Source organism: Schistosoma haematobium, chromosome ZW (genome assembly GCF_000699445.3).
Source record: "Schistosoma haematobium chromosome ZW, whole genome shotgun sequence".
Taxonomy (NCBI): domain Eukaryota; kingdom Metazoa; phylum Platyhelminthes; class Trematoda; order Strigeidida; family Schistosomatidae; genus Schistosoma; species Schistosoma haematobium.
In genome coordinates, this window is record NC_067195.1 from 78405895 (window position 1) to 78430412 (window position 24518).

General features: G+C 33.2%; 1 protein-coding gene across 1 annotated transcript in view; it reads right to left on the reverse strand.

The window, feature by feature from the left end:
- The window catches only part of MS3_00001276 (uncharacterized protein), a 111464-nt gene that overhangs the window by 25087 nt on the left and 61859 nt on the right, over positions 1 to 24518 (reverse strand). Inside the window, exons 8-9 of the mRNA XM_051208740.1 lie at positions 23334 to 23405; positions 16954 to 17089 (exon numbers count right to left, since the gene is read on the reverse strand). Coding sequence (XP_051072558.1) covers positions 16954 to 17089; positions 23334 to 23405 — 208 coding nt within the window. The remainder of the gene's footprint in view (positions 1 to 16953; positions 17090 to 23333; positions 23406 to 24518) is intronic.

Consider the following 24518-nt stretch of genomic DNA (forward strand, 5'->3'; position numbering starts at 1 on the left):
CATCTCCTCACGATGCTCCATTGCCTTGTGGGTCAGACCTTAAGGTCAAAGGCTCCGGGTGTGGTCCCCTAAGAAAACCACCTGCTTCGGTCTGGGCACCCGGTCAGTATCACAGCCCTCACACAAATCGAATGATTTATGTGGCGCATATCTATATGGTGCCTCCTTGTACCAATATTCATGTGTTTAAATAAATAAACTATAAATAAAACAGCTTTTCACTCAGATCTATATGAGTTTCATATAGAGTGAAAAGTTAGAAGAAAAAAAGAGAATAAAATATTCGAAGATGATTCCTTTTTTTTTCTTTTAAAAAAGAAAAGAAACGAAAACAGTTTGTAATATTTACACTTATCTTATAGGCTATTTAATGAGCTTTCATTAAAACCTTTAAATAAATGGTAATTGTCGGTAGATTTGTCTCCATATCTACTATTTTTTTATCCTAGTGAAATTATAACAATATAGGTGACAATCATCATTATTATTATTCCAATCAATTGTCATTAATTTAATTGGGAAAATATTTCCCATCTATAAAATAATTCCAAGATGTATCCCTGGTTATATGCACATATCTATATCTATATACATAAAACTATTATAATTGCTTTACATATTCCGCTTTTTTATAATTTACTAAAAAACAAAACAAAAAAAGAATAACTTCACCTATCTTACTTGCCCTTAAAATATGAAACAAAATCAATATACTTTATATTATATCTAATAATCAAAACATTTTTTTTCATTATTTAGGGAAAACACAAAGAAGAGGAAGAAGAAGAAGAAGAAGAAGAAGAAGAAGAAGAAGAAGAAGGAAGAGAAGAAGAATGAATGAATGAATTGTTAGAATTGTAATGAAAAATACAAAAAAAAGGGAAACATAGTTAAACTCTTTAAGCAATACAGATTTGTGAAGGAGATTATTTAAGGTGAAGAGAAATATATTACATATCCCTACACATATATGTATATACACACACAGTAACAACAACAACAACAACAACAACAACAAGGATGAAACCGAAACAAACCTAAATTCTTTTGCTTTTAATTTTATATGAAAATTGAACATTAATAAAATGTGTCACGAAAACAAAACTATAAATAAATGAACGAAATAATGTTGTTGTTGCTTCTTTCGAGTAAAAACAAAATAGAAAGGAGCTTTGGTAAAGTATACATACAATAATATATTAATAAGATATAGGAGAGAATGGGAAAAAAACCCAATAAAATTTAACAAATAATGACTGGTAGTTGGATCAATTGAAATAAGACATTGACAGCGTTAGATCCCGAGGATCAATGGTCTAAAGGTTAAATATTTGCACACGAGACCAAAGATCTTAGGTTTAAGTTCTCTATGTAGGATCATGGTTACGTACTAATGAACAATCTTATTACTTACTTACTTAATTATGCCTGTTACTCCTCGTGAGGGAGCATAGGCCGATCACCAGCATTCTCCATCCAACACCATCCTGGGCAATCCTTTCCAGCTTCTTCTAGTTGTTATTTATCCTTTTCAAATCTGATTCTATTTCCCAGCGTAATGTGTTCTTTGGCCTTCCTCTTTTCCGCTTCCATTCAGGACTTCAAATTAGGGCTTGCCTTGTGATGCAGTTTGATGGTTTGAGTAATCTATGTCCTATCCATTTCTATCGTCTTTTCCGAATTTCCTCTTCATCTAATCTCCATTTTTGTTTAACTTCACTATAGACCTACTAATGGAAATAACATTCTCGTCGACTGAATTCTCGGGTATTGATCTCCTTCCAGGAGGTCCACTTATCGACTTAGAATACGCAGATGACATAGTCCTGTTCGGTGAAGACGCTGATAAAATACAGAGTCTTTTGGTAGCACTAAGCAACAATGCCAGAATGTTTGGAATGCGCTTTCTCTCCCTCTAAATGCAAGTTGTCGCTTCACGACTGATCTGCGTCAACACCTGAACTAAGGATAGGGAGTGAAGTAGTCGAACGCGTTGACAACTTCACATATCTTGGAAGTTTGATCAGCCCTAATGGATTGGTGTCTGACGAAATCTCAGTACGGATTCGAAAAGCTCGTTTGGCTCTTGCTAACTTACGTCACCTGTGACGAAGGCGAGGTATACGTCTATCAATAAAAGGACGAGTATACTGCGCGGCAGTCCGTTCTGTTTTAATTTACGGCAGCAAAACATGGACATTAAAAGTAGAAGATACTCGTAAGCTACTAGTGTTTGACCACAGATGCTTTAGAAATATTGCTGGCGTCTGCTGGGATCACCGGGTAAGTAATAGTGAGGTTAGACCAAGGGTATTAGGGAATGGTGATAAATCAGTTGATGAGGTTGTGAACCTTCATCGACTGAGATGGTTGAGCCACGTGGTACGTATGCCTGAACACCAATTACCACGTCGTGCAATGCTAACCAGTGTTGGAGATGTTTGGAAGAATGTTAGGGGCGGCCAAACCAAAACGTGGCATCAGTTGTTGAAGTCACTAACTTCTAGTCTGAGCCATGTTGGGAGATGTAGACCACTTGATTGGGGTCCGCGTGACTATCGTAACCAATGGTTGGAGACTCTTCGTGACATGACTCAGAATCGATCACAGTGGCGTCGGTGTATACACTCTCTGTCTTCCCTTAAACGAAGAGATTAAAATCACTTCATATCTTTCTTTCTACGAACTCATTCTTTCTTCCTGTACTATATCCTTATACACAATCTTTCTTTTATATATTACCACCTCTGAATTAACTACTTTTATGAATCCGGTATTCATCTTGTTGTGTTAATGAGGTATGGCAACTTGGACCGATGCATATATGTGCCTGGTGATACGTTGTAACTGACTGACTGACTGACTTATCACTATTCATCTTCTCTACTTATCAATAATTATAATTTAAAACAATATCAAGGCAGTCCGACCAAAATGTACCTATCACTAATAAGTGATTAAACAATTGAAGTTCTAAACATCAATGAGAAGATTCAAACAATCAATACCGAAAAAAAATGGACACAATAATTATGTTTAAAATGAATAAAATTCTTCTTTTTTTTTACAAAAAAAATAAAAAAAGAAAAAAAGAAAAAAAGACACCTTAGATATTATTTAACCGCCCACTTCACTCTATAAGTGGATATATCTATATACATTCATCAAATAACTAATTCAACCATGTAATAACATTCAATATTTAGTTTATTCTTTTATTAGACAATTTTTGATTAGTTAAAATAAATAAATAAATAATTGTATTTTAGTTAATGGTTTTATATTGAGGAAAATTCCGACTTGACATTCTTTGTCTAGTTATAAAAACAACGATATAGAAATAATAATTGATATGCATGTTATAAGAGAGAAAGAAAAAAGAAACAAAAAGGAAAAAGGAGAAAAAGAAAAGGAAGAAGAAGGAGGAGGAGGAGGAGGAGAAAAAACAACCATTATTCTTTCTCCAAGATAAAATTGGCTTAAAACGATTTGCTACTCTACGTACCATGATATATATATATATATATATATATATATATATATATATATATAGAATACAAGACATATTAGTATATATCATAGTTACATATGTTGGTTTTATATATATATAAACAGATACAAATGTATCTATGTACGCAAGTTTACATTTAAAAGAAAAGATTATTAACCATTAGTATTACACAACCTAAAGAAAAAGACAGATGTTAACATATGATAGTTTATTCAAGATAAGAAACCACGTGCATAAGAGGTATGAGTGTATATATATGCGTGAAGGACACGACCTATTAAAGTGATAAATTAAAAGAGTTAAACCTGTAAGTGAAATGTACTAAATGAAAGATAATGATGATAAAATAATTCAGTATATATATATACAAGAATCTATCAATAAGATATAGAAAAGAATGGGAAAAAATTAGACATTAACATCGTTGGATGTCGACTCAATGGTTCGGAGGTTAAGAGTTCGTGTGTGAGATCGAAGGTTCTAGGTTCGAACTCTGTGTGCGGGATTGTAAATGCGCACTGCTGAAGAGTTCCGTACTAAGATGAAATGGTCATCCAATGCTTCTAAGTTTTCAACTCATGAATTCAACTATTAAGATAGAATAATTTACTAAAAGAATAATAATGGTTACAAAGATATCCGCCGGAAACTTAATAACCAGGTTGTCGCTACAACCAGGATCAATCATTTATAAACAGAAAAAAAAGAATAACCTGAAATCTTTCTAACATCAAAATAAGTAATACATTTTTCTCAAAATGTGTAATTAACTCTGTTATAACTTGTGCCCTGTCTTATTAATGTATCACGTGATGATACTGTCAATTAGAGGACAGTAATTTATCGATCGGACAAATGACGTATAAAACACGTACGAGCAGTCTAGAGTACTTATCGGTTCTGCTTCCCGCCTAGCCCAGCCTGTTAAGTCCAGAACACCAGTCTCAACGTCTACGATATGAACAATTTATTTCAAACATACCAGACAGACCAAATCGTACCAATAAAATAGGAAACAACATTTGTACAAGATTTAGCCAAATATGGCTGTGAATGTGGGAAATGGTAATTGATAGACAGAGAATAACTCAAGAATGGTGAAACATATAATAATAGTTCATAGGTCAAAATAAATAAGTTATCATTCATTATTCTTATCGGGATATAACAAACTCAAATACAGATTATTACATAGAAATAAAAACATAGAAATTGTTGATCCTTTATATCTAAATGTAGGTAAATAAATTTATAAAAATTCAAAAATAAGACATTCAGGACTTATTATATACAAGATAAAAGTCATCTATCATTAATTTAACAAGCTTATACGAAAACATACATTCAACAGTGATTCAAAAGAACATCTATTTGGACCAAGGAAAATAAACTGTGGATTATTTTGTATTATGTTATTTACCATTATTACTGTTATTATCATCAGTATCATTATTATCAGTTTAGGGGCTGTGGAGATTGTTAAGTTTTTGATTGAGATCATGAACCGATTAATGTTAGACCACCATTGAAAGCCTGGAAGCACTGAACGGCCGTTTCGTCCTATTGTGGGACTCCTCAGTAGTGCGCATTTACGATCCCGCTCGAGGAATTCGGTTCATGATCTCAGTCAAAAAATTAACAACCTCCACAACCCCTAAACTGATAATTACCATGTGCTCACTAGTGACAAGCTTCGTGAGAAAATTGTCGGAGTTCTGGTGAGAAGCCGTGACTAGTTGAGCCAATCCGTGTCGGGTAGAAACAGGTATCTACCTCAGTACAATCGAAGATAGTCGCGTAACATCGTGGATTGGTTGAGGTTAGTCGTTAACACAATTGGATGCCTGCTCAGTGGTCCAGTAAGTTAAGCGTTCGCGCGCGAGACCGAAGGCCCTGGGTCCGAATCCCGCGAGCGGGATCGTGGATGCGCACTGTTGAGAAGTATTATTATTATTATATTCCAAGTAACAAATGTTCTTATGGTTGGAAAATTTCTATTAATATGCTATCATGCATGGATATTTATTTTGACAGTATACACACATCGTATTTGATTGATTTTTTTTCTGTTTTCGTTTCTGATTATTTCCTATTTATACTCGGTTACAAAATATGTAAATTTAAAATAATGCACTTTTGAATAAGGGTTGGTGTTTCTAAGATAAAATGGTTGTGTCTATCTATTAATCGATTCACTTTTACCTATATAAACTATAAACATTTAAAAATGATAAACAAATTTAACTGAATAAGTACGACACAAACACACCCCCCTTTCTTTTTTCTTTCTTCTAATATGATGATAAGTAAATTTATGAAAATCTTTTTTTTTACATGTTGATCAGTAATAGTTAGATGATCTCGAATAAATAAAGGTAAGATTGATAAGTATAGATTAGAGAAAACATGTGGATACGAAAAAAAAAGAGATTTGGTGGAGGGAGAGAGAGAGAAAAAAAGTTCATTGCTCAATGAAATTAATGGAAAGTGTAAAACTACACATGGATTGAATATTAGTCAATATTCAATTATATCAAATCTAAACTCTTATATCTATATTCAAAATTATATCATGTTTATTACTTAGGTTTTAAAAAATATAGTGAATTTACACTTTTAATTAGTAAATAGTCAAAATCATAATAAGAATAATAAGAAAATGACAGCAACAACAAACGGTGAAACTCTCATTTACGGACGAGCCAATCAGAAGCGGTTTAGAGATTTCAAGGTTACGGCGCCAACTTCAGTGTTTAATGCTAACGTACGATGGGCTCACAGAGAATTTTGTACAAAACGTGATAATTGAGCGGCTATAATAAATAAAACGGCAAGACTATAATTTGGTGGACGAATCAATCAGGTATAAGATAATAGATCTCGGATTTTAACGTGAAAGCCTTTCATCCATTTGGCTAAATAAATTTCTGGCATTATAGCTGATGTCAGTCCATGATGAAAACCCTATATATAATTCTTAACTAAAGCAAATTATGACAATTAATGCGAAACGGATAATAAAAGCACCAGGGACACTGGCTGCAGCCAGGTACTACAATATATACGGATGTTTGGAGAGGGTACAGACTCCTACAGAGGCATCGTGTCGTTAACCACAAATGATATTTTGTGTACTCAACAACCGGAGTGCACATAAACAATATTGAAGCTATGTGGTCGAGGCTGAAAGAGTTTTTAAACTTTATCATGGATCCAGAGGCCGACTATTCTGTAGCCATATGGATGATTTCCTCTACTGCATGCATTACGATTTTAGAACCTCTGAAACTCATTCTAACTTTGACAAGTTTTTGAACCACATATAAGAAGTGTATCCAGTATATTTCCTTGGTTCTGTATAATATATTTTTACTCTAAACTTACTGTTCGGTGAGTGGCTAATATACCCAAGGTCACTTAAAATTCCTACAAAGGTCGTCCATAAATTAGAGTCTCACACAACAAACTAAACATAAAACCACCGATAGTTTATTCATACAGTATGTGATGCGAACAGAATAAACCTGTGATAAATAAATACGTATTTACGGTTAAGATGATGGTAACATTAGTGGGTTGCAAAAATAATCTCCCTTAATATCGAGTTTATGAACCAGTATTTGGTAATTAGTAATCTTTTCTACTACCACCGTTAATAATTCTACTATTCTCATATTTGTCTCGATAATTTCATTTCATTGTGATGATTTCAATCGTTTCACAGATATGTCAAGTTCTACGTTGCTTATTACCGACTGAAACAGTTTACTGTTAATTAATTAACATTTAAATTACATTAATATCCCATTAGACTTATCTACCTACCTATTTCTAATGAGAAAAACATATTCCATTAACAATGTTCATACATTAGTTGGGTATATTTTACAAAACGGAATTCCGTTTTAATTTTCAGTCCATCATTTTTTCATTACTGGATAACTTCATTACATTTATATGATAGAAAATGTTCAAGGAAATATTGATTTCGATTATATTGGAGATAATTTATTGTAATATATACATAAATAGTTGGGTTCGAATCTCGTGAGGTGGGATCGTGGATGAACACTGCTGAAGAGTCTTACAGTAGGACGAAACAGTCGTCCATTGCTTCCAGGTTTTCCATAGTAGCCTAGCATAGATCGACTCATGATCTCAACTATTAAGAATTATTATGTCATCCACAAAACCCATCTCTGAATATTTGTATATGATAATGATAAGACTCGAATTCCTGAAACTTAAATAAAAGAGAATCAAGTTGAAAAATACAATCGTGATCGAGTACCGGAAATAATAAACTGTAGTATTTAGTTATGTATATGTATCATATTCAAAAATGATTTTATTTTTGGTTCACAAGAAAGTGGTTATTTGATGATGACAACAACACCAAAATCTCTCTTTTTAAATCATCAGAAGGAATTATTCAACACTAAGGAAAAGTATTCAACAATTTCAGCAAAAAGTCCCCCCCCTCAAAAAAATGAACAATTGACTTTCCGAATATAGTTCAGCTTCAATATATCAGTCATATGACAAAAACAACATCATAGAAAGTAGCTAGTTTGTTAAAATAGCCAAATTATGTTATAGTCTATTTGTCTGGCTATTTATCTATCTATCTATCTGTTTATACGTATATCTATCTCCAGCTCATACACACATTCACAAATATAGATACATACATAAACATAGAAGATAATGTCATCACATAAGAAAAAAGGATCCAATACCGAAATGCAATAATATTTCACAGGTTGAAATCATGAGTCAGTTGAAGCTAGACCACCGTTGAAAACCTGGAAGCACTGGATGGCCGTTTCGTCCTAGTATGGGACTCTTCAGCAGTGCGCATCCACAAACCCGCCCCCCGCGAGATTCGAACCCAGGACCTACTGGCTTCGCGCGCGAGCACTTAACCATTAGACCACTGAGCCGGCATCCCGCGGGGGGCGGGTTTGTGGATGCGCACTGCTGAGGAGTACCATACTAGGACGAAAAGGCCGTCCAGTGCTTCCAGGTTTTCAACGGTGGTCTAGCTTCAACTGACTCATGATTTCAACCTGTGAAATTTCCTAAAATCTCCACAAAAAACTCATTCCGAAATAATATTTATCATTCATGATCCATTTAACAACTCAAAATAATCAATCTGACCTTTATGGATAAATAAATGAATGTTGACTTTGGGTTAAACAAATAAACAGATACTAATGTCATTACTTATTATGTTATTTTGATGCGGTTTACCTGAATTGATTTTTTTCTTCCAAATCTTATGTTATTATTATTATTGGCCAAATTTATAGAGAGTAGAAGAGAAGTGAAAGAGAAAAAGAGTAGGTAACATAGTAGGATATTGAAAAAAGTTGACAAGATTCAATGGTAATACTAGTTAAACATGTTTGTCATTGATTTGTTTAACATTAACTACAAAAAAACCTTTCTGATTGGTTGGTGAACAGATTCCGGATAGATGTATATTAAGTAACTTATGCTCAATAAGAAGGTTGTTAAATATGTCCTAATGTTAGTGAATACTGTTACGTAATATAATCAAGTAGTAATAATGGATAAAAATAAATGATTTGCAATTCACATGGTATTATTTACTTTGGATAGGACGAAACGTGCGTTCTGAATTCCACTACTAGCTACTATCTACTATCTTTGCTTATAATGATTTGGAATATATTTGAATTCATTACAACGTTATGATTATTACTGAATTCAATGCAGAGTAAAATTTAGTCAAGATGTATCAATTTAATGATTTAAAAGGGAATAGGATAATAGTTCATTAGAATTTCGTTCTCTCCTTACACTACTTGAAGTTGTGAATCCATACACTGCTGAAGAATAACTGATACTAGAAGAAAATATAGATATTCATTGCTTTCTGGGTTCTTTAGTGGTTATTTAACCAAAATTAGTCCATTTAATGTTAGACTACCTGTGAATAAAACAATTTTCACAGATTTCATATCCTGATATAAAAATTATACGTATTAGTATGGGAGAGAGTTTGTGTAAATTATTGGAACTCAACTTTGTCAGATGTGAGGCACTTATTTACTAATCGTATCGGAAGATCGTCAATCAATATCGCGAATCGGTTGAAGTTAATAATATAAATCATCAAATGTCAACTCAGTAGTCTAGAAGTTAATCATTTGCTTCAAGACCTGATGGTCCTGAGTTCGATTTTCAATAGAGTTGTGGAACAAGTTTTTTAACGAGTCTAATATTAAGACAAAACAGCTGTTTACTACTTTATTCATTCTATTAGTTATCAAACAATGACCAGTTCGTGATGCAGACCATAATTTTTAATTAAGTTAACGATTAATATTTTAGATCAACACATCGAAAAATGCTTTTCCGGCAATCCCATTTGTGTTTGTTTATCAGAGGAAATGATCAAACATAATAAAAATATCGACAATAAAATTGGAGTACCAAAAAAAACTTATACAATCATCTTGAAGTTTGACTACTGTTTCTTTATGTAAGTACAAATGTAAGTCGTTTCACGTGAAATGTGTTTTTCACTGCAATAGATCAGGTAATGTATGTATTAGTGATTGCCAATCTGACTGTACATTTAATGACCATAAAGAAGTTTTAGGTCATAGTTGGAGTTCTAAATATATAATTGATGTTTGGTGGTTAGAGATAACCAGTGTAAAACTATATTGGTCGACATTTATCAATAAGGTGTAATCTTGCGGGAACCGATACTATATGTGGGAATCGAACTCAGATTCATAGTCTGAGACATTGGATACGTAATTATTAAAAGTCAAAGATACAAAATTAATTTCATTCTCTATTATTTATTTTAGGAATTTTATAAAGATAAATGATTTGATAGATAAATTGACTCATGATCTCAACTATTGAAATTACAACAACTTCCACAAAACTTCTTCTGATACTAACCAACATGTGCTCACTAGTGACTGCCTTCAAGATGTATATCCTGGAGTTCTAGTGAAAAGCAGTGACCAGTAGACTTCAACTGGGTTAGTTGTGAGATAGTGACCCACTGATGACAATGGTGGATGTGTCGCTCAATTTTGTGGATTAGTCGAAGTTAGACATTAACACCTTTGGATGTCTTAGCAGTGGTCTAGTGGTTAAGCGCTCGCGCGCGACACTGATAGGTCCTGGGTTCGAATTACGCGGGGAGATCGTGGAAGCGCACTGCTGAGGAGTCCCACAACACGACGAAACGGACGTCCAGTGCTTCCAAGCTTTCCATGGTGGTCTAGCTTCAATTGACTCATGATCTCAACTAATGAGATAAATATAAGTCAATAACAATGTAATTAACCATAAGTGATTAGTAGAATGATTCACAAGTGAAACAAATCACAAACAAAAACCGATGAACAGACTTCTTACTTGGTGGTAAAAAAAGTCAATTATAACCGAATTTAATGTTTCCATAGTGATTAAAATCTTCACAAGTAAATAGTAGTATATAATAGCACTCATATAAAAAAATTGTGGCGTTAAAATTAACTTCACGAATGTAGATTAGACTTCATTTTTCGGAGGACATAGTAATAATCTTATAATAATATCATCTTGATGAAAAAGGAAATGATAAACAGTAAAAAAACTATTCCACATGATTACCCACAAAACAATGTAGCCTACTTTTCAATTTTTAATGATGATGTTTGACGAAATAATGATAATATATTTACATAAATGTAAACAATATAAACACACACACACAAACAAGTACATTACAATCTTATAATTTATTTATAAAATATAGATGAATGTCATGAATTGAATGAGATTCAGCCATTCTCAGTGGCATACATATGGCAACAACAAATGAAAATAGAAATCACAAGTCTCTAAATTCTATCGATCAAATGGATAAAAATATAAACAGATTCGGCTATCCCATCCCCTTTCCTTTGAAAAAGGGTAGGTGTGTTTATAGTTTAAGTCACAAGCCGGTCTTAGATATATCACTCTTGTAAATCTCTGGACGACCGTTCTGTTCTAGTATGGGACTACAAAGCAGTGCTCATCTATAATTATACATTCAAGAATCGAACCCAGGATTTTCGGTCTGACGCGTGAACATTTAATCTCTAGACCACTGAGCCAGCATTAAATAGTGTGAATGTTTAATATTATTCAGCTTACAAAATTGTCCAACCCTCATCCATTGGTTCGGGTAGATAATTGTTTCACACCTGATACAGTTAAACTCCACTGGCCAAGGCTTCTTACTAGAACTCTAGCTAAGATTAGCCCGTGATTTAAACTGTGAAAATCCTATAAACTCCAGAAATCCCCCTATACAAATAATAAATATCTGTTTGATTTTCTAATTTCCATATCATTAATAGGAACTGATTGAATTGCTATTTTATAAGCGTTAGATTTTAATGAATGATATAACAGTCATTGAGCAGTGTGCAACCTCTCAGAGAAGAAGATGTAAGTGGACAGCAAATTGTTGATTATGTATCTTCATTGACAGTTATCATCAAGACACATGTAATGTGATGAAAGCCAGAAACTATCTCAACAGATTATCCTGATTAGTGTTAAACATGCTAAAAAGATTATGAGTGTCCAAACCCAGGCAATGACGTAAAGTAGACTAGAATTTCATATAATCAACTCAGTCAGTCAGTCAGTAACAACGTAGAACTTCGTACGTACGTACATCAGTTCGAGTTACGCCACCACATTAGCACAGAGATGCACTTGTCCATTCAAACCCCATAGTGGTAGAGGTAATAAGAGTATAAGCAGTAATCGGGAAGATTAGGGTTTGAAGATGTTATTTAAAGAGTATAATCCAGTGAAATAAATTTGGAAAGAGGAAAAAAGGGACATGGAGAATTCAGAAGATTAGAATTTGGGAAAACACAGAGAGTGGATGCACCTGCGCCATTGCAAACGATTTTGAGCCATGTCATTCAGGGTCTCTAACCATCGGTTGCTATCATCTCGCGGTCCCCAACCAGGTAGTCTACACCTACCAACATGACTCAGTTCACTTGTCAGTGACTTCATGGACTTGTGCCATGTTTTGGTCTGGCCGCCCCTAGCTTTCTTCCAACCTACTCCTATACCACTGAACATAGCACGTCGAGGCAGTCGGTCGTTGGACATACGTAACACGTATATTCCAGATAGATTAAGGCTACATCGCTTCTATTATAGAAGTATTTAATGAAATGAAACAAACCACAATCCCAAACTACTTCATTAGCATTTGCTAATGCAAAAAATATCTATAAACTAACATCGTATTGAAAACATTCCACTTTTAAATTACTCTAGCTACAGTGAAATCATTAAAAAAGAATCTTTTTTTTCCATCTATAATCTCTAGGGTTAAACAAAAACCATTAATTGCATTCTCTTCCATTATTGAAATATGACTGATCAAGATACTATTTACTATCACTACAGGGCAATGAACAATATAATAATAACGAAGTCCAACTTATTATCCACAGTAGAGAAAAAAATACAAGTAGACAGATAGATAGACAGACACGATGAAAATAGAAGCAGGAAAACAACATGATAAAAACGAGAGAGAGAGAGAGAGAGAGAGAGAGAGAGAGAAAAAGAGAAAGAGGGGGGAAATAATCTCCAACGCATAAACAAGAAATGTTGTGAGGCGAATATATAGAGAGAGTAATAACTCTTCTATTTGACTAGACATTGAAATATTCGATATAACACTAAATATTGCTTTACAGGTTAACAAATGTCAATTATAGAGAAATAGACAAATACTTAATATAATGGATTTTGTGTATATAAGTATAATCCATTCACATATGAATATAATAAGAGACTTCATTATTAGCACATTGAATAAATAAATACAACAACAACAACAACAACAACAAAACTGAGTTCAACCAACAATAAGAGAGAATAAAACATATGAAGTAATTAGAGTATAAAATGTGTAGATAAATGGATACGATTTTATAAGTCTAACATTTATTGCATAGTTATTGTGATTCCTGAATTCTAATGATGATGATAAAGGGAGGGGTATGATTTTAAAAGGATTCTAAAAATAAGTGATCGGTTAACTTGTTTTGTTTTTTTAAAAAATGTGTATTTGTGTATCCATTCACACAAACTCTATCAGATATAACCTATTCAAGAACAGGTGGTTATCGATATCCATGACAACGTTCGAAACAGTATCACTGGTATTTTCTTTTTTTTTTGTAAATGATTTACGTTCATCGTTGAAAGGAAAGGTGATTATTGGATAAAATGGGATGACAAAAATGTTTATTAGAACGAAAAAAAAATACAAAAAAGTAGCTATGAGATAGAATATTCGTCAATATTAAAACGAATAGTAGGATAAAAATTAGGCGCCCAGTATAAAGAAGTTCATTTATAGATGAAAATTATATTTCGAATAATCTCAACAATTGAAATCTAAAAAATAATTCCAGCATTTTGTTCAGTAAACTTATCTGGATTTATTCAGGGTTATAATCGATTCTTTGAATATCAATCATTGAGATTATTTCAAAGATAATGATATACATTTTTATTATTATTATAATTTAATAGTTGAGTTCATGAGTCAATTGAAGCTAGACCATCATGGGAAACCTGGAAGTACTGAACGGCCGTTTCATCCTAGTATGAGACTTTTCAAAAGTGTCCATCCACGATCCCGCTTCGTGAGATTCGAACCCAAGACCTACCGAAGCAGGTGGTTTCCTTAAGGGGTCACACTCGAAACCTTCGACCTGAAGATCTTATCCACAAGACAGTGTAGCATCGTGAGGAGATGCAGTCCCACAGTAGCCGGTGATCAACGATTGGTTCAGACACCGTTTGTTCCTTCAGGATGCTGGAGTCCATGTGCACGATTGGTTTGGAATGAGGGTTTTCCAACTCCCCTAGGTGAACTCTCCATGTCCACCAACCCGGTTGGTGATGTCAATTCGTACAAAAAACGATGAACCCAATTTGTAAACCCAACTCTAAGCTCTAGTTTAACTTTTAATAGCTATCCCTAAAAGTTTTGCGTTATAACTAATGTCATTTGGCGACGAAAACTCTATCGGGTGATAACCTAACTATCCCGACTCCTAGTATACAGGTATATATGTAAACTTTCTTTTTTTGTTTACCGGAAGGGACATTTTGACTTGTGAGGATTGATTATTAAGATCAAAGATATTATTCCACTGTTATTCTATTACTTCGTACTGCTAATTGTTTTATAACTAAGCAGCGTTTCCTGATTGGCTGATGAGTGGCCTAAAGTCGTCAGTATACTATACTTTTACTCTGATCCTCTTTCTATCTTCGTCTTCTAATTGATCATTACACTAGAAAGAAATCGAAGAACAGTAAACGTTGAGGTCCTCATTGTTGTTCATTAGTCATTGTATCAGCTGGTAATTAGATCACTAGTCATACTTGCAATATATATGAACTAACCGATAATTGAACTACAGAGAGGTCGTACAGTTGTCATTGCAGCCCGATCGCACGAGACCTAATACAAACTAAACCCACAAAACACTTTACTGTTTACTTTCGACATAACAGTGATCATTTCAACCTTAAATGAATTCAACTAAAGCTGGAATTCGTCAATTGATAACATTGCAACTGTTTATGTTACTGAGTAAAAAACAATTACATCTCATAATGACAATAATCTACTAGTAGGACAGTTAATTCGTCTTGTAAAAAAAGTACCAGTTAGCACGAAATCTAGAATCACATCATATAGTTACATTACTTCCAACTAATCACCATATTCATTCACCATACGATCACTAATTATAATTTTATGTATTGTATAGAAAATATTTTTGTCAATTCTATTTCTTATTAGAATGGGGGTTTGTGGGGATATCTTGGAGTTATAATGAGAATTCGTAACTAGTGTAGTCCAATTCATGTCGGGTGTGAAACAGTAATCCACCCTAGGCAATGGATGAAGGGTTGCGTAAGATCATGAGAAGATTGAAATTAGACATTAACACCGTTAGAAGCCGGCTTAGTGGTCTAGAGGTTAGGCGTTCATGCGCGAGATTGAAGGTCATGTGTTCGGATCAGGTGTACGGGCTCTTGGACGCACACTGCTGAGAAGTCCCATTCTAAGGCGAAACGGCTTTCCAGTAATTCCAGGTTTTTTAGTGATGGTCTAGCTCAAATCGACTCACGAATTCAACTATTAAAAATGATGTTTCTATCTGTTAACTAGTTAAGGATATTAATCAAACTTTAAATGACTAAAAACCAATGCGATCTTTGTTTACGCTAATTTAAAGATTGTAATTCAATCATAAAATGGCAGATTATCAATACACAGTAAATTTAGCGTAAGTCAACCAAACATTTATATATATGTTACAGATTATTGAGCTTGGATTCTTAAAAAAAAATAAAAGTATTTACATATACAATATAACAAAATCTAACTACAACAAACGAGGATTTGGTTGTCTTTTCTGTCTGTATTTACCATCATCCTCTTTATGATTATCGTCATCATTTCGTGTATATAAATCCAGTGAGGATCATGTGAAAAATATTGAAACGTTTGTAATTTTTTTCCTTCCCCGCTCTCCCCCCCAGCAAAAATCCCATAGACAAAATGTCTCCTTTTTATTTGCGTGCCTATCTATCTGTCTGTCTCGAGACATGATGTAATCATCGTTATCACATACTTGAAAATGACGCTACAATTTAGTGATTAATTTATTGAGTGTACAGTGAAGTAAAAAAAGTGGACGGAAGTATTTGACATTTAGAAATACAAACATATACTACTATACACAAACATACTTATCTATCCAAAATATTTTAATGAATGGGGCACGATGAAAGAAGCTGACCTCATAATTGCATCATTAAGAAAAGAAAATTAATAACTTGTGTGCTTGTTGTCACGAGTTGATATCAGTCAACTACCATCGGAGAACAAGAAGCCTTAGATAATTGTTTCCCCCTAGTAAGAGACTCATCAACAATGTGAGACTATAACCCTAACTCAAGGATTGGACTTAGGTCATTCAGGTAACATGACCAGTGTTTAACGTTTTAAAAAATTCATTTTTGAATTCAAAGATTCATATTGTCGAATTCAATTAATTTACGATACAATAGAACAGTCAGCGAATATGCAATGTTATCATGAATGAGAGATGTTATAGTTTAATTTGCAGGCAGTTTTTGACATGGATCAATAAGCGGAATTTGCATTACACAACATATTTTAGTCATAAGAATCAAATGGGGCTGTATTTGTAATCCAAAATGAAAGATAATAGAAAAACATGAACAACATTAAAAAATATATAACGAGAATGAGAGAGAGAGAGAGAATAGAAGGAGATCAATCGACAGAAAAACAAACAAAGTGAAAATGGCAACAATACACTTACCTGGAATGTATTTAACAAACTGTACAATAAAACGTGAATGTGTTTCAAAGTGTTTCATCATTTGACCCCAAATATCTTCAACACAATCGGATGCCTGAATTAATCTACATGGTTGGGGTAAATTACTTCGAATGTTCTAAAGATAGAAACAATAATGAAAACAATATTTCAAAGGTGGTTGTATAGAAAAAATAATATTTAGAAAATAAAGCGAATAGTAGGACATGTATGAAATATTTTGTTGAATCAATACATGATCGACCAGATCTATATCCTAATGTTGTATTTACTATAATAATAATAATGGTAACAATAATAGTGATAATGATAGTAATAATAATGGGCGAGACTACAATTTATGGACGAACCAATCAGATTTACGATAAGAGGACTTGCATTTTGGCGCGAAATTCATTCACCCATTTGGCTAAATGGAATCCTGGTATTATAGCTGATGTCAGTTAGTGATGAAAACCTCAAATCTAATTCCTGATCCAACCATCAACTATAAATCATAATCCTTATTCTTCAAACTGCTTTATAACCCTCACTTAGCCCTAGTAAGTAGGTAAACACCCTCAAGGTCACTTTAGCGTCGCTCAAAGGTCGTCCATAAATTATAGTCTCACCATAATAATGATCAGTATTATTTGTATCAGTGCTAAGATTGGACCTGATAGTTTCAAATAAATTGAGCATTGGATAAAGAATTAATTATAAATATATTTTTTTGTGATATCCCAATGAGTCGAAAAGTTATATGACTGACATTTCATGACTCGATGTAAGCCACTTCTCCAGAGTAAATAAATAACCAAAATTAACACAAGTTTAAATAGTACTATTTAAACTTTGAATTTTTAATGGCTTATATTAAGTCACTAAACGTCAGAAATGTAACTTTGCTACTAATAGGGATACAACAAAAAATGTATCTATAATAAGTATTATTCATATAATATGGTCTTCAAGTGATAATTCTTGTGATCGTCAACAGTGTAGACTGATAAACGGTGGCAGTAATAAGAAAAAAACTGAACTCTTGGAATATATTTACGAAGTGATAAAGGTTATTTATATAAATAATGCACTAAAGAAAATAGACTGCTTCATGTAAATTAAACGTTTTAATGAAGGCTATAAAAATAGGATAATCACTAGCGAGATAGTTGAAAAACATGAAAAAAATATACTTTTTTCTGACCTAATATCGCGTGTTTATTGGATAAAGCAGTATATATGTATGTGCATGCATATATATATGCGTTGAAAAGAATGAACATTATTCAGATGCCGATTCCTGAACTGTTATCATCTAACTGACGATCACTTAAATATTTATCGTCAGGATCGATAGAGAAAGAAGAAAAGGAAGCCTGTTGAAATACTTTGTTCTGAGAATTCTATTTTGTACCAAAAATATAATATTGAATGAAGCCTTATAATGATGATAATACTAATAATAATCTAGTAATAAAAATGGAAAACAAAACACAAAAAGTATAAACACACAACATTTCTTCAAAGAAATTAACACAACTAGAAAGAATTCACTGAACAAAAACAAGACAGAAACAATATTTTTCAACGAACTTGTCAATAATTTCTGTAAACTAGTTTAAAAATCACTACCGGTGTAGTTCAACCAGGTCTGTTGTGAGATATCACCTCACTGAAGACAATGGTGTACGGTGGTGCAACTTCGTGGATTGGTTAAAGTTAGACATTAACACCGTTGGATGCCGGCTCAATGGTCTAGTTGGTTAAGTGCCTGGCGCGAGATTTCATTTTTGGTGAAATTTATATTTGGAAAACAAATTACAAGTGTAATAACTGATTACTAAATAGTAATAATAATAAAAGATGGATAATGGCTAGCGGTGGAATCCAGGACGCGCGTTTCATTCTATCAATTGCAGTGTTAAACATCAATGGGAAGATTTAAGTAAACAATACTAAGTGGATAATAATAATAATAGTAATAATGATAGAAATAGTAGTAGTAATGTAGAGAACAAGAATATAGGTAGGGGACAACTAATCCATGGTTTAATACGAGATTACAGAGTTCTTTCGTAAATGGTAGAAACTATACATTAAATACTTTATTTGCATATCCTCCATCAATTGTTTCGGACTTTATCTTTCCTTCATTGTTATAACAATTATTCTCTATTTACATTCCACTTTGTTTCAATTCAATTTTTATAACCTTTTGCTGTCAGACATTCCACTTCTGATCGGTTTTACAGACTGCTGAGGAGCCCCATACTAGGATGAAACGGCCGTCCAGTGCTCTCAGGTTTTTCATGATGGTCTAGTTTCAATTGACTCATGATTTCAATCTGTGAAATTGTTTTAATTCATTAGATTTTCTTTTTTATAATTAACTTGACTCAAATGATTTTATTCTTACTCATTATTAAACGTTGTTGATAACGTAGTCACCATTTCTTTAAAATTAGAATATATATATTTTTCTTTCGAATCTATTTCCGAACATTATCCCGTGTGATTTTAAAAAAGGGTAAATGTAAATATTAATTACAATTCAATATTGAACTTTGATCATATGATCCTATCTGGAAAGCCTTTTAAAAGTTATCTATACAATCAGATGATTTAGTTAGAAAAAAAAGTGCAAATGAATAACTTATGCATTGTAGAAGCGTTAGTAACACTTCTTTGAAAAAGATTAAATTATATATGTAAAAGTAATATGTTCAAACGATCATTCTTTCATGGTTGTAATACTTAATTAACATAAATAGTGATTCGATTTTACTAAATCCTAATGTTTTTTTTATTGTTTTTCAATTTTAATTATTTATCATTATTATATTCACCTAACTCCACCCGAAACCCCCTTGTAGCTGTAGCTAGTCCCAAGTCCGGATAAAGGAGGAGGGTTGGACATTGGGTTAACGACTCCATCCCGTAGAAAACTGACTCGCTAAAAAAACGCTAACCAGAAAAAATTATTCAAACCACTTAAACTCTGCCCTGGGAGTTAGAAAATCTTCATTTAGAAGAACTATGACGCCTCATGGTGAAAGTCGAGTTACTTCGGAAGTCACGAGGCTGATGTCCATTCTGACAACCAGAGCAACGATTAATTTAGGCACATGGAATGCTCATACAATGTGGGAGACCGGAAGAGTCATCCAAATCGCTGCAGATATGAAGATACAACCTGGAGGTGCTTGGAATAATAAGTGAAACACATCGGACGCAGGTTGGAGAACAACGACTAGCTTCAGGGGGGGCTCTTATACTCTGTCCATGAAAAACAAAATGCTCAACAAACACAAGGAGTTGTGCTGATGCTACGTCCACCTGCTTTTCCAAATCGTCAAGTGGAATTTACCCTTTAGATATTTGATTTTATCTTATTATCTCACGTAAATTCTCGTATACTAAGCAACTTTCTCTGTTACATAATATGATCTATTTTTCAGTGGACTATTTTCTTTGTAAATTGACTATAAATACGATTGTACAGCTTAAGTAAAAGATATTGTCGAAAAGAAAACATTCTTCGTTGAATTATCTCAATTCTTCAGGGAAGAATAGTATTTAGTCACTTGAATTTATTCACATCTTCCCTATAGTATACTGGTATGTATTCACAATCGCATCCAATCACAGTTCTTTAGAAATCATTTTGTAATTTTGATTATGTAACAATACGGATCAGTAGCAGATAACGAGAATCTCATAAAACAAAATAAATTTATGTTTTTATGCTTGAATCTTTGTTTCTTTCTTTCTATTAAGTCAAGAATGAAATGACTGCCAATCAATAACATTGGATAATAACTGCGATACCCATACATAAAGACTAAAACTAAAAAAAAACAATGTGTACTACTGAACTCTAGGTTCAGTAGCTGAGTGGTATATCACAGTTCTAGAAAGATGAAAAGTTTTAAATTCAGTGTCCTGTTGAGTTTATTGAAATGCTTTCACATGGTCATGTGCATACAACCACTGCCACGGAAGTCCTACTCACTGCCTTCTCACGGCATCACTGTTGTTTACGAAATTGAGAGGACGGAAACGAATGTCCGGTGCTTTCACCGGGTTGGTGGACATGGAGAGTTCACCTAGGGGAGTTGGAAAACCCTCATTCCAAACCAATGATACACATGGATTCCAGTATCCTGAAGGGACAAATGGCGTATGAACCAATTATCGGTCACTGGCTATCATGGGATTGCATCTCCTTACGTTGCTCCACTGCCTTGTGGATTAGACCTTCATATCAAAGGCTTCGGGTGTGGTCTCCTAAGAAAACCACCTGTTTCGTTTTGGGCACCCGGCCAGTATCCTAGCCCTCACACAAATCGAATGATTTATGTGGGGCAAATGTTTCTTAACGGACTAAAACAATATTAAAAGATCAAATAAAGTTTGTAACATAAGCTAATCATGTGATCTTCTTTTTTGTACTCAGTTGTAAAATTACATTAAGAATGCTTTAATAAAAATATCAACAACGACAACAACAACTTGCCTACTCGTTATACCATACATGTGAAAGCCAGTAGTAATATCAAGTTGTTTAAACTGAAATAAAGTAGAGCGTGATTCAAACCTGTGACTAAGAGGCTAAAATTCAAACTTTTCAACTATTGCACAATTGACCTACAACAAGTTTAAAATCATATCTACCTACAAAGTATAATCAAAATTAGATTAAAACTAAAAACAATAAGAATACCATCAAGGGATTCTAGTAGTTTCCAGAAAGAGGGAAAAAACTTGAACAGCCTGATAATCTTTAATGGTAAGGCATATTTGTAAAAATGTCATGTGTGACCACCCTAAAGCAGATGTCTTTTGGGCTCTATGGTTGTGCTTTCAAGGTTGCTAAGACTATTTCTAATCTAGTTTTCTTTACAAGTATTTCAAGAAGAAGCATCCTTCAACGGTGTAGGCAACCGGGAAGTGACAACTGCTCACACATCTTTAATAGCACTGTAGTTAGATTAGTTCATAAGCATTTTAAAACTCTCGTCTATATACTGGCGTATAAACTATATGAAATGGGAAACTATAGGTAGGTAGGTAGATGAGACTGGTTTAGAAACAGTAACTAAATTAAAATGAAAATTAATGAAATCAGTAAAGGGCGAGACTGTAATTAATAAATGAGCCAATCAGAAACAAGACAACAGGTTTTGGATTTTGGCGCGAAATTCATTCATCCATTTGGTTAGAGAGAGTTTTGGCATTTTGGCTAATGCCAATTCGTCATGAAAACTCTAAATCTAATTCATAGCCCTAACCATCAGCTAAAAATCCTAATCCTAATTCTTTACACTGGTATATAACCTTCATTCAGTTATAGTAAGTAGGTGAACATTCCCAAGGTAGCTTTAGCGTCGCTCAAAGGTCGTCCATAAATATAAACGCCAACAATGCCCATTACTCAATCTGATTGTAATACAAATGTAGTATGTACCGAAAAAACTGAATGTTTAAATTTTGTCCGGTAGTTAAAACAATTGATTGTAATATTCCCGAATTTCAAAACACATCTGTACTCCTTGCTTTGTTTGTTTCAACAACTCAAAATCTACTTACTACCTACTATTAATTCCATTACACATTATTGGGGAGCGGTGATTTTATGATTGAAATACTGATCATTTAACGGAAAGATCACATTTTTCCGAATTTTACTCAATCTGAATGTTGGCGATTCAGAGTAATTTATTAGTAGAACCATAACTAATGCATAAACAGTTTGGTTTACAGTAGAGTATATTACAAATCTATACTTCTTAAATAATGTATAGTATGCAATATGAGTAAGTGTATAGTGAAGGGACGAACTATGAGCAACCACAATGGATTTTCAGCTAATTCTTAGCCAATTTACAAAGTAGCATTTGTACAGGGATGTATAATTTTGAATCGATTAAACTTTTCTACAGGTTACTCTGATTGTAAATCTAAAGATATCATCCTCAGATTATTCTTGGTTAAAATCAGGTATTTAAGGCTACGATTAAAAGTTTAGACATAAGGTTTTATTATAAACTGACACTAGATATAATGTAGAAATCCTTTGTAGGCTGTTCGAATAAACCGATTTTGAATAAGTCTAATCAGTCCCGCCATAAACTATACTGTCACTGGGTTAAGATTCATTTCAAGATAAAATGTTTAGGGTGGGGTGGGGAAGAATTCCGTGGTAGTGTTAAATACAATTTTTCGTCTCGATTCTGATTGGCTCATCTGTGTACTTTAACTGAAAAATGTGCCATTAAAATTTCTAATAAAAATTATAAATCCATAAACAAAATACAATTGATAAGTAGTGAAATGAAAAGAATACTGGGAAAAAAATGGATATAGGAAATAATACTGACCTTTCTTTCAGTCATCATATATTTGGCAGCAACATGAATGCGTTCAGCAAATTGTTGTACTGTTATAGAAGTCTAGAATGATAAAAATAATAAGATATCATTGAAAGAAAATGATAGAATCATATGTTCTCTCATTAGTACTACTATGTTCATTATTATTATTGTTGGGATCGAGAATAAAACTTTTCGATGCAATTTGGTTGAAAGTAATCGATAAGAAAATCTCAATCTAGATTCCATACTGGTTTGCATCCATCCCTCACCTCTAGTGAAATTCGAACCCAGATTACAGAGGCAATATCATACAACGTCAATGCGTTACACTGTGGTGATATTGGAAATGATGTACACTTTTAAATGTACTCTACTGGAAGAGATAAAATTTAGTGCACTCAATCGAAAGTGTTGTAAAACGAATTATTTCTCAAAAACGTTGATCTAAATTAAACAAATAATGGTAATTTTGATGAATGCAACCTTTGATTTTCGAACTATGGTTGTACCATTGAATCAGGCACTATGAAATTCACACTCTAAACGACTAGTTCCCAAGGTCACGCAAAAAGTTTTATAAGCAGACATATTTTTTTCCCGGAGTAAGAATAAGCCATTCGGCTTCCGATTATCTTCTTAGTCATTAGGAGAGGCGAGAGCTCAAAAGTCATCTAGGGAGTAAGGAGAATAGTTTAATTTCAGTTGAAGAATAGATTTCACGTCGCATTCACAAATTATGATAGCATATCAATACGTACAACTAAAGTTGGGTCATAACAAAATGTAATCAGTGGAATGACTGATTACTAAGTCATAAGTAATATCTAATCAAAGTATCGAATCTGATTGATATTGCTAAGCTCAATTATGCTATAGATAAGATAATAAAATTCTTCAAGAGTTTGTCTGAATCGTATACTGTATTGAGGAATGTGCCAAATACAAATTTAGAACATTTTAACTTATATATTACTAATTTTGATCATAATTTTACAAATCCATATGATACACAACTATGAAATGATCATCAGATCGTCTTCAAGGCATTTAACTGTATTTAAATTAAAAACACGAAATTTAGAGAAGGGATCTCTTTTCAACGAATTACATATATATAGAGTACTGGTTCCGTCAACACATATGAACAAGGAATAAACATGATAAGATTCTGTTATCCTAGTGAGGTTCTAC